Below are 10,784 nucleotides of genomic sequence, written 5' to 3'. Positions count from 1 at the left end.
TTTTTTTAGTAGAGATGGGGTTTCACCGTGTTAGCCAGGATGGTCTCGATCTCCTGACCTCGTGATCCACCCGTTTCGGCCTCCCAAAGTGCTGGAATTACAGGCTTGAGCCACCGCGCCCGGCCAATTTTTGTATTTTTAGTAGAGACAGGGTTTCACCGTGTTGGTCAGGCTGGCCTTGAACTACTGACCTTGTGATCTGCCTGCCTCAGCCTCCCAAAGTGCTGGGATTACAGGCGTGAGCCACCGCTTTTTGAAGGAGTCTCGCTCTGTCACCCAGGCTGGGGTGCGGTTGTGCGATCTCGGCTCACTGCAGCCTCCGCCTCCCACATTCAAGCGATTCTCGTGCTTCCAGAGTAGCTGGGATTACAGGCATGCACCACTATGCCCAGCTAATATGTGTGTGTGTGTATGTGTGTCTGACCTCAGGTGATCCGTCCATCTCAGCCTCCAAAGTGTTGGGATTACAGGCATGAGCCACTGCGCCCAGCCTGGAATCTGAACTTTTATGTACCTGTCCCCAACTCCAGCACTGTGTCATCAGGCCCCTCACTTGGACTCTCTCCCCTACTGCCACCAGCCCTGGGAGAGGCCTCTAGCATCATCACCACCTCAAGGAGCAGGAAAAACAGGCTTGGAGGGGTGAGGCCACCTGCGCCCTGGGTCCCACAGTCAGGGAGTAGAGAAGTAACAAAGTGGGTATGAAAAGTTGGTGTGGAAGCAGAATTCCAAGATGGCCCCCACAGTTCCCCTGGGATATATGCCCTGTATGATCCTCTTCCCCTAAGCAGGGCAGGCCTGTGAGTAGGACTGGATATCAAGCCTTGGTTAGGTGACTGTGAGTTAATCAAAAGGAAGCATATCTTGCAGGGCACAGTGGCTAAAACCTGTAGTCCCAACTACTTGAGAGGCTGAGAGTGGTCTTGGCCCACAGCCAGCAAGAGAGTGGGTACTGTCTGGGTGTGGTGTCTCACACCTGTAATCCTAGCACTTTGGGAGGCTGAGGCAGGAGGACTGCTTGAAGCCAGGGGTTCAAGACCAGCCTGGGCAATATAGCAAGACCCCATCTCTATTTATACATTAAAAAAAAAAAAAAGGCCAGGCTCGGTGGCTCATGCCTGTAATTCCAGCACTTTAGGAGGCTAAGGCGGGTGGATCGCTTGAGGCCAGAAGTTGGAGACCAGTCTGGGTAGCATAACCTGTCTCCACAAAAAATATAGAAATTACCCAGGTGGTGGCATGCGCCTGTAGTCCCAGCTACTCAGGAGGTTGAGGTGGGAGGATCACCGGAGCCCGGGGAGGTCAAGGCTGCAGTGAGCCACGATCATGCCACTGCACTCCAGCCTGGGCAACAGAGTAAAACCATGTCTCAAAAACAAAGAAACAAACAAAAACAAACAAAAAACGATCTTCATCATGGTACAGCCCTATCACTTGATCATCCATAAGCAAATGGTACAATGATCATTATGATTATCAGTATCATCATAGAGCCCGGGTCCCCTGGCCTCCCTGCTGTGGCCCAGACCTGCTCTTGCCACAAACATCTTGACAACCAGTCTAGTGTCTCTTACCAGCAAAACTGTCCACCCCCTCTGACTCCTGCCCAGCCCTGTAACAATTCTCGGTACCATAACCATCTGGTTCCCAGGACTGTACCTTGGGGCTCTTCCATCCTTCCTGCCCCAGGCTCTGCCCCTGCCTCCAGCTCTGCTCTTCCAGGTCCCATCCCATGTGACTCTATCCCTTCCCACGCTCCACCCTGCCCTGCACATGGCCACACTGGCTGTGGAGACTCCCACCCAACCCAATACCCAAGTCTGGCTCTGTCACCAAGGTTGGAGTGGAGTAGCGCTATCTCAGTTCACTGCAACCTCTGCCTCCTGGGTTCAAGTGATTCTCCTGCCTCAGCCTCCTGAGTAGCTGGGATTACAGACGCCTGCCACCATGCCCAGCTAATTTTTGTATTTTTAGTAGAGACGGGATTTTGCCATGTTGGCCAGAGTAGTCTTGAACTCCTGACCTCAAGTGATCTGCCCGCCTCAGCCTCCAAAAATGCTGGGATTACAAGTGTAAGCCACCATGCCCGGCCCCAAAACCAAGTCCTAATGTCCACAGCCACCTCTACCCACTCACTGCTGGAGGCTGGGAGTGTCACATTGCAGTGGGGACAGTCGTGGGTATCAGCCAGACCCAAGTTCAAGACTCAGCTCTGCTATCAATTGCCTGTGTGACCTCAAGCAGGTCTTGTCCCCTCTGAGCCTCAGTCTCCCTGTCTGTGAAGTGGAAATAGTAGTAGTGCCTCCCACACAGGATCACCATGGGGAGCAAGCGAGGTCATGTGTAACCTGGTGAGCGCCACTTTCCAACCCCAATGCAGGGCTCTCTCCCTCAAACTGCCTACCTCTCCTGTCCACTTCTCCAACTTCTGCCACTTCTCTGTGACTCCCAGCAGAGGCCACTGGCACCAAGGACCACAGCTACTGGGGCTACTCAGGACCTGGCTTTGCTGTTGCCTGCCATTTCCTTTCAGTCTTCAGTCATTCCCACCAGCATCTAGATATGCCATGATTTCTCCCGTCTTGGATTAAAATCATTTTGATACCCACCTTCCCCACCAGCCCCTTCCCCATATCTTTTTTTTTTTCTTTTTGAGACAGGGTCTCGTGGTATTGCCCCAGCTGGAGTGCAGTGGCGCCATCAAAGCTCACTGAAGCCTCAACCTCCAGTGCTCAACTGATCCTCTTGCCTCAGCCTCCTGAGTAGCTGGGACCACAGGCATGCACCACTGTGCCTGGCTAACTTTTGTATTTTTTGTAGAGATCGAGTTTCGCCATGTTGCCCAAGCTGGTCTCAAACTCCTGGGCTCAAGCGATCCTCCTGCTTCAGTCTCCCAAAGTGCTGGGATTACAGGCATGAGCTACCGCACCCAGCCTCCTTCCTCATTTCCCCCCTTTGCCACGGTTGTCTACACTCGCTGTCTCCATATCGTCTCCTCTGTCTCACTGGAACTCCTCCAGTCAGGGCTTTTCTCCATCACGTAAGACACTCTCCCATTACGGTCACCAGTGATGGCCGCTTCACTTGGCCCAACAGCACTGGACATGATAGACGCTTCCTTTGGCCTCCTGGGTGCTGCCACTGCCCAGTGCTCCACTGGCACTGGGGCTGCTGCTTCTCCCTCACCTCCCTTACCAAGGAGAGCAAATGCCACACTCAGGCCTGCATTTTCTGTCTGAAAGTATCCCTTTAGTAATTTTTTTTTTCTTTTGAGATGGAGCCTCGCTCTCCCACCCAGGCTGGAGGAGTGCGATGGCGTGATCTCGGCTCACTGCAACCTCTGCCTCCCGGGTTCAAGCGATTCTCCTGCCTCAGCCTCCCGTGTAGCTGGGACTATAGGCATGTGCCACCAGGCCCAGTGAATTTTTGTATTTTTAGTAGAGACAGGGTTTCAATATGCTGGCCAGGCTGGTCTCGAACTCCTGACTTCATGGTCTGCCCACCTCAGTCTCTCAAAGTGCTGGGATTACAGGTGTGAGCCACCGTGCCTGGCCGAATTTTATTTTATTTTTTGAGACAGAGTCTTGCTCTGTTGTCCAGGCTGGAGTGCAGTGGCGCCATCTTGGCTCACTGAAACCTCTGTCTCCCAGGTTCAAGCGATTCTCCTGCCTTAGTTTCCCGAGTAGCTGGGACTACAGGTGTGCGCCACCACGCCCAGCTAATTTTTGTATTTTTAGTAGAGACATGGTTTCAATATGATGGCCAGGCTGGTCTCGAACTCCTGACTTCTCGATCTGCCCACCTTGGCCTCCCGAAGTGCTGGGACTATAGGCATGAGCCATTGTGCCTGGCCTATTTTTATTTTACTTTTTGAGACAGAATCTTGTTCTGTTGCCCAGGCTGGAGTGTAGTTGTACGATCTCAGCTCACTGCAACCTCCACCTCCCGGGTTCAAGCAATTCTCCTGCCTCAGCCTCCCAAGTAGCTGGGATTACAGGTGTGCACCACCGCACCCGGCTAATTTTTGTATTTTCAGTAGAGACAGGGTTTCACCCTATTGGTCAGACTGGTCTCAAACTCCTGACTTCAAGTGATCCACCTGCCTCGGCCTCCCAAAGTGCTGGGATTACAGGTGTGAGCTACCACGCCCTGTCCTCCTTTTTTTTCTTTTTAATTGTTGTCAGGAGTAGCGTGAACCTCCTTGGACTCATCATCAGCTTTACCAGTTGTTAACTCTTGGCCAACCTTGTATCACAATGTGTACCCCATCCATTCTTCAAGCCACACACATCCTAGAGACAGTTCCTTTTTTTTTTTTTTTTTTGAGACGGAGTCTTGCTCTGTCGCCCAGGCTGGAGTGCAGTGGCCGGATCTCAGCTCACTGCAAGCTCCACCTCCGGGGTTTACGCCATTCTCCTGCCTCAGCCTCCTGAGTAGCTGGGACTACAGGTGCCCGCCACCTCGCCCGGCTAGATTTTTTGTATTTTGTTAGTAGAGACGGGGCTTCACCGTGTTAGCCAGGATGGTCTCGATCTCCTGACCTCGTGATCCGCCTGTCTCAGCCTCCCAAAGTGCTGGGCTTACAGGCTTGAGCCACTGCGCCTGGCCGAGACAGTTCCTTCTAAAATATAAACCAGGCTGGGTGTGGTGGTATGTGACTTGTATTCCCAGTTACTCTGGAGGCTGAGGTGGGAGAATCTCTTGAGCCCAGGAGTTCAAGACCAGCCTGAGCAACATAGCAAGACTGCGTCTCAAAAATAAATAAATAAATAAATAAATAAATAAATAAATAAATAAGAAAATAAAAGGCCGGGCACCATGGCTCATGCCTGTAATCCCAGCACTTTGGGAGGCCGAGGTAGCCAGACCACTTGAGGTCAGGAGTTCGAGACCTGCCTGGCCAACATGGCGAAACCCTGTCTCTAATAAAAATAGAAAAATTAGCCAGGCATAGGGGCGCACACCTGTAGTCCCAGCTACTTGGGAGGCTGAGGCAGGAGAATCGCTTGAACCCAGGAGGCAGAGATTGCAGTGAGCTGAGACTGTGCCACTGCACTCCAGCCTGGGCGACAGAGCAAGACTCCATCTCAAAAAAAATAAAATAAAATAAGGGGGGGCAGGGGAAATAAAGGCAGACCATACCACTTCTTTCTCCGTACAAAATCTTGCACTTAAGAAAAGGCTCCCACCTCACTGGGAGGAAAAACTGGAGTCCTCTCCACGGCCCTGGATGACCTTTCCTGTCACCAATCTGTCCTTGTCTTCCCTTCTCCCCCTCACTCATTGCAGTCCAGCCATACAACCCTCTTCAGTGTTCCTGGCACACAACAGGGTCCTGCCTCAGGGCCTTTGCCTTTGCTATTCCCTCCGCCTCAACTCTTTCCCAGAGATCTGCATGGCTCCTCCTAGGTTCCTTCAGGTCTTCACTGAAATGCTATCTTCTGAATGTGACCACCTTCACTCCCTATTTTAAATTCCAACTCACACTCTTCATTCACTTTTGTTTTTTCCATAGCCCCTCTCTCTCTCTCATGGACTATATAACTTCCTTAAGTTTCTAGTCTGTAGTAAACAGCCTTTTGCCAGGTATGGTGGCTCATGACTGTAATCCCAGCACTTTGGGAGGCTGAGGAGAGAGGATCCCTTGAGCCGCGGAGTTCGAGACCAGCCTGGACAACATAGTGAGACCCCTATCTCCATAAAAAATAAAAAAATCAGCCAGGCGAGGTGGCTCACCTGCAGTCCCAGCTACTCAGGTGACTGAGTAAGGAGAATTCCTTGAGCCTGGGAGGTTGAGGCTGCTGTGAGCTATGAACATGCCACTGTACTCTGGCCTGGGTGACACAGTGAGACCCTGTCTCAAGAACAAACAAACAGGGCTGGGCACAGTGGCTTACACCTGTAATCCCAGCACTTTGGGAGGCTGAGGCCGGAGAATCACTTGAGCCTAGGAGTTTGAGATCAGCCTGGGCAACATAGGGAAACCTCTGTCTCCACAAAAAATACAAAAATTAGCCAGGTGGGGTGATGTGCACCTGTGGTCCCAACTACTCAGGAGGCGGAGGTAAGAGGATCACTTGAACCCACGAGGTTGAGGCTGCAGTGAGCCGTGATCATGCCACTGCACTCCAGTCTGGGCGAGAGAGTGAGACCCTGTCTCAAAAAGAAAAACGAGGGCCGGGCGCGGTGGCTCATGTCTGTAATCCCAGCACTTTGGGAGGCTGAGGCAGGTGGATCACAAGGTCAGGAGACCGAGACCATCCTGGCTAACATGGTGAAACCCCGTCTCTACTAAAAATACAAAAAATTAGCCGGGCGTGGTGGCGGGCGCCTGTAGTCCCAGGAGGCTGAGGCAGGAGAATGGCATGAACCCGGGAGGCGGAGCTTGCAGTGAGCGGAGATCGTGCCACTGCACTCCAGCCTGGGCGACAGAGCAAGACTCTGTCTCAAAAAAAGAAAAAAAAAGGAAAACGAACAAAAAAAATCCCAGGCCTTTGAACAAGCCATCCCCTCTGCCCACCAGAATGTCTGTTCCACGAGGCAGGTATCTTTGCGCTCCCAGCATTTCCAGTCCTGTTCTTGAGCATATAAATCAGCCTGCTGCCCTGGGAAAGGGGTGGGTATAATTCAGCAGGACCTGTTTGATTCTTGACTCTCAGAATCTCCCCCCAGAGAAACATGCGAACATGTGCACCTGAAAACCAGGGCAGAACAAGGATTTCCTTGCAGCACTGCTTGTGATAGGGAATAAATATCATCCTTGTAAAAGTTAATACTCAGGGAACCCACTACCTGCCAGGCACTGTTCTAAGCTCTTTGCCTATTTTAACTCAATCATCCCATCAACGTATAAGGCAGGAAGGGAAAAACTCCATCCACACCGCTCCTTCTCAAGATAGATAATTTACTTTACAAAGACAGGCTTCTCTGCCCTCCACCTGCCCAGCTACCTAGCGGTTTCCTCTTCATCCGAGTATCCCTGGGCTGAGTTGCTTCACAGAAATAGGTTTAGGGGAGTGAAGTCCAGGTTGTGAAGAGTCCCCTGGGTGTGCTGGATCTAGGGTTGCGGGAATGGGGCCATACGGAGTCCCAGATGGGGCACCAGAACTTCAGGAAGGGCAGGGCTGAGTGCCCCACGGTGTCCCGAGTCCCAGGCCAGGTGGGGAATTAAGCGGGGGAGGATGACACCGGTGAGGGGGCGGGGCTGCCCCTCCAGGGACTGGGTAGTTACAAGGCCTGGAGGTGGGGCCAGTCCCAGGATTGGGCCGCCAGAGTTCTAGCGGGCGGAGCCCAGCGCTCAGAAGGCGGGTAGAGGGGCTGGGTGCATCCTACGATTGGGCAGTCGAAACGATGGGAGGCGGGGCCACAGGCCAGGCGCGTCCCGGCCTGGCAGTGGGAGACCCAGGCCGGCGGTCCGGCTCCTGGGCGGGGCTCGCAGGTGCCGGGGGCAGGGCCTCAAAGCGGAGGGGCGGGGCAAAGCCCGGCGGGGCTGGGGCATCTCCTCCCTCCCTCCTTTGGGGCCAGGCCCCCTCACCCGTGGCGGCCGCTCCGCTGGCCGCGCTCCAGAGAGATGAGGTAGGCGGCGAGCTTGGCGTCGCTCCAGCCGCTGCGGCGCCGCAGGTCCACCCAGGGCCCGTGCGCCTCGCCCAGGTACACGCGCCGCACGTCGTACTTCTTCCGGGACTCGAGCCGCCGCCGGGCCCGGTCCGACTCCGTGAGTCGCGGCCGGCCCCGCGCCTTTCGGCCCGCTGCGCCCTCGTCGGCTGCTGCCTCCCCGCCCGCGCCCGCCTCAGCCTCCGCCTCCGCCTCGGGCTCCGGCGCCCGCTCCGCCATCCCCCCCACCTTGGTTACCAGCCTCCCCCGTTGTTAGGAGCCGGACCGGAAGTGGCGCGCATCTTCAGCGCCGCCGAGAAATTTCTCACGGTCTCGCTGCCCTGGGGCGCCAAAAGGAGACTAAGAACGGAAACTGCGCATGTGCACAACCAACAGCGCCCCACCCCTTTTGATTAAACTTTCTAACTTCGCTTGAAGGGGGAGAACCAGAAGAGCTTGCAGACCCTGGGGGGTCTCGCCTGCCCATCGCTGGCAGCCTGAGATCCTGGGGAGGGGATGCCACACTGCCAGAGAGGAGGGAAGGGAGCCCCAAGCAGGAAAACATTTATTTGCTGTACACTCAAAGGGCATCTCATGCCTTCAGTCCACCGCCTCCTCGGGCCACAGCCTGTGCCCTCACGCCGGCTCAGACTCAGCTCTGGCCCTGCTGCTGTCGCTGCAGGCTGTCGTCTTCCTCGCGGTCCTCGGGCGGGAGCGGTTCCTCCAGCCCTGCAGAGGATGTGTGGAGCTCCCCAGTGGCCCCGGTCAGGCGGAAGACCACCGGGATCTGGGCCAGGGTTGGATTGGTCTTCTGCAGGCCCTGGATCCACTTGGCCAGCGTCGCCTGATCATGGGCACCCGCCATGCACATGGCGAAGACAGGGCCTTCCTCCACTGTTGGAAGAGATACACCCTCAAGGTTTGCACAGTGGGGGCTGCAGCGGCTAACCCATGCCTACACCTTTTTGAGGTGTTTTACACTCCCTTCCACATTCTTTTTTTTTTTTTTTTTTTTTTTTTTTTTGAGACGGAGTCTTGCTCTGCCGCCCAGGCTGGAGTGCAGTGGCCGGCTCTCAGCTCACTGCAAGCTCCGCCTCCCGGGTTCACGCCATTCTCCTGTCTCAGCCTCCCGAGTAGCTGGGACTACAGGCGCCCGCCTCGTCACCCGGCTAGTTTTTTGTATTTTAGTAGAGACGGGGTTTCACCGTATTAGCCAGGATGGTCTCGATCTCCTGACCTCGTGATCCGCCCGTCTCGGCCTCCCAAAGTGCTGGGATTACAGGCTTGAGCCACCGCGCCCGGCCTCCACTTTCTTTTTTGTTTGAGATGGAGTCTCGCTGTGTCGCCCAGGCCGGAGTGCAGTGGCGAGATCTCGGCTCACTGCAACGTCCGCCTCCCAGGTTCAAGTGATTCTCCTGCCTTGGCCTCCCAAAGTGCTGGGATTACAGGCTTGAGCCACTGCACCCAGCTTCCTTCCACTTTCTTGTGCCTCCAAACCTTTGCACAAGCTAGCCCTGCTGCCTAGGCTGCCCACTCCACACTTCACCCAGGCGATGCCTCCTGGGTCTTCTAGATTCTGCCAGGAAGCCCTCCTGACCTCCCGCTCAAGGCATGCTCCTCTCCTAAGCTCCCCAAAGTGTAATTTGCCTGTTCCCTTACTGACTCAAGGGACTAGGTTTATCCTGGTGACACCCAGTAGCCAGCACAGAGGTGTGCAGGGAGGGAATGACCAAGGGCCGACAGGGCTGAGTGGCCTGAGGTCTGGAGCCCCTGAGGCAAATGAGAGTGTGTGGCGGGAGGACGAGGGGGTAAGTGGACTGCAACTCAGCCTGGGCCTACTCCTTGACCCCAGAGGCCGCCCCTCATCCTGGGTGGTGTTTGGAATGTTTGGAAGTCCTGCCTGTCCAGGTTTTTGCCTTCTTCTTTTTTTTTTTTTTTTTTTTTAAGACACAGGGTCTATGACGTAGGCCGGAGTGCAATGGCTCAATCATAGTTCATTGCAACCTTAGCTCCCGGGCTCAAGTGATCCTCCCACCTCAGCCTGTCAGAGGGCTGAGATTACAGGCACACCCACCGCACCTGGCCCGATTTCTACCTTCATTGATGTCAAACTCGTAGTCGTCCCAGGCACTCCTCGAATACTCCAGGTCCAGCTGCATCGGGTAATAGAGGTTCCACTCCTCTGGCGTCTCTTCCACTTCCTACTCCAAGGAGGGGAGTGCAGGCAAGGAGGGTCAGAGGCCGGGGCTCTTGCAGTCTCCCTCCCCCAGCCTCTCCCATGCACCCTCAGGGTGGTGCCAGCCCCACTCCCCAGCCCCGACACGTGCTTTGCTTTAAGCCCTCACCCTCTCCTCGGGGGGCAGCAAGTCAGCTCTGAGGATGTGGTAATACACACACTTGTTTCGGAGCCACAGGGAGAAGGGGCCCTCGACAAAGATGGGCCGGGCAGGGTTGTGGCGGGCCAGGGCAGCCTGCTGATCGGGACTCTGGATTCCTGGTGTGGAGATATACATGCCCTGTGCCCTGTGAGGGACTCTGCCCAAAGGCTCAGGGAGCCCAGCTTAGGTCCAGCAGGGCCTGGGTCAGGTTAGAGACCTGGCCTCCCCTATGCTTGCGGACTTACCTACGATGTGGGGCTGGGGGGGATCTGCTGCACCTGTTGAGTCTTTGGGTGAAGGAACCTGCGAGGGAAAGCAGGGATGTAATCTTGTAACCCCCAATCCCCTACACAGGAACTGGACACAGAGAAACAGAAAGGGGCGTATCAGCGAATTTAGGACACCTTTCCTGGATCTGGTACAGGGTCCTCCAACCTGTCCCCTTGTCCCTTTGTCCCATTTGGCAATAGCCACCAACCTTTAGGATGCTCACCCTGAGGGAACCACCCTGGAGCCAGCCCACATGTGTCAAAATCCTGACTCTGGGCCGGGCGCGGTGGCTCAAGCCTATAATCCCAGCACTTTGGGAGGCCGAGGCGGGCGGATCACAAGGTCAGGAGATCGAGACCATCCTGGCTAACACGGTGAAACCCCGTCTCTACTAAAAAATACAAAAAACTAGCCGGGCGAGGTGGCGGGCGCCTGTAGTTCCAGCTGCTCGGGAGGCTGAGGCAGGAGAATGGCGTGAACCCGGGAGGCGGAGCTTGCAGTGAGCTGAGATCTGGCCAGTGCACTCCAGCTTGGGTGACAGAG

The 10,784-nt window shown here is 55.2% G+C and overlaps 2 protein-coding genes across 5 annotated transcripts in view; both read right to left on the bottom strand.

Annotated features, from left to right (window-relative positions):
- The window catches only part of ZNF653 (zinc finger protein 653), a 23,303-nt gene extending 15,328 nt beyond the window's left edge, over positions 1-7,975 (bottom strand). Inside the window, exon 1 of the mRNA XM_017869429.1 lies at positions 7,535-7,975. Within this exon, the coding sequence (XP_017724918.1) occupies positions 7,535-7,833 (299 nt within the window). The 5' untranslated portion in view covers positions 7,834-7,975. The remainder of the gene's footprint in view (positions 1-7,534) is intronic.
- Positions 7,974-10,784, bottom strand: part of ECSIT (ECSIT signaling integrator) — a 26,793-nt gene continuing 23,982 nt past the window's right edge. For 3 of the 4 annotated variants that reach the window (XM_017869430.1, XM_017869433.1, XM_017869431.1), the window contains 4 exons: positions 10,217-10,274; positions 9,939-10,087; positions 9,689-9,794; positions 7,974-8,487 (listed from right to left, as the gene is read on the bottom strand). In XM_017869430.1, coding sequence (XP_017724919.1) covers positions 8,246-8,487; positions 9,689-9,794; positions 9,939-10,087; positions 10,217-10,274 — 555 coding nt within the window. In that variant the 3' untranslated portion in view covers positions 7,974-8,245. The remainder of the gene's footprint in view (positions 8,488-9,688; positions 9,795-9,938; positions 10,088-10,216; positions 10,275-10,784) is intronic. The other variant, XM_017869432.1, reaches the window with a different exon arrangement.

Source organism: Rhinopithecus bieti, unplaced genomic scaffold, assembly GCF_001698545.2.
Source record: "Rhinopithecus bieti isolate Rb0 unplaced genomic scaffold, ASM169854v2 scaffold_5025, whole genome shotgun sequence".
In the NCBI taxonomy this organism is placed as follows: domain Eukaryota; kingdom Metazoa; phylum Chordata; class Mammalia; order Primates; family Cercopithecidae; genus Rhinopithecus; species Rhinopithecus bieti.
The sequence above is the reverse complement of the archived record's forward strand: the minus strand, read 5'-3'. Positions and strand labels throughout refer to the sequence as shown.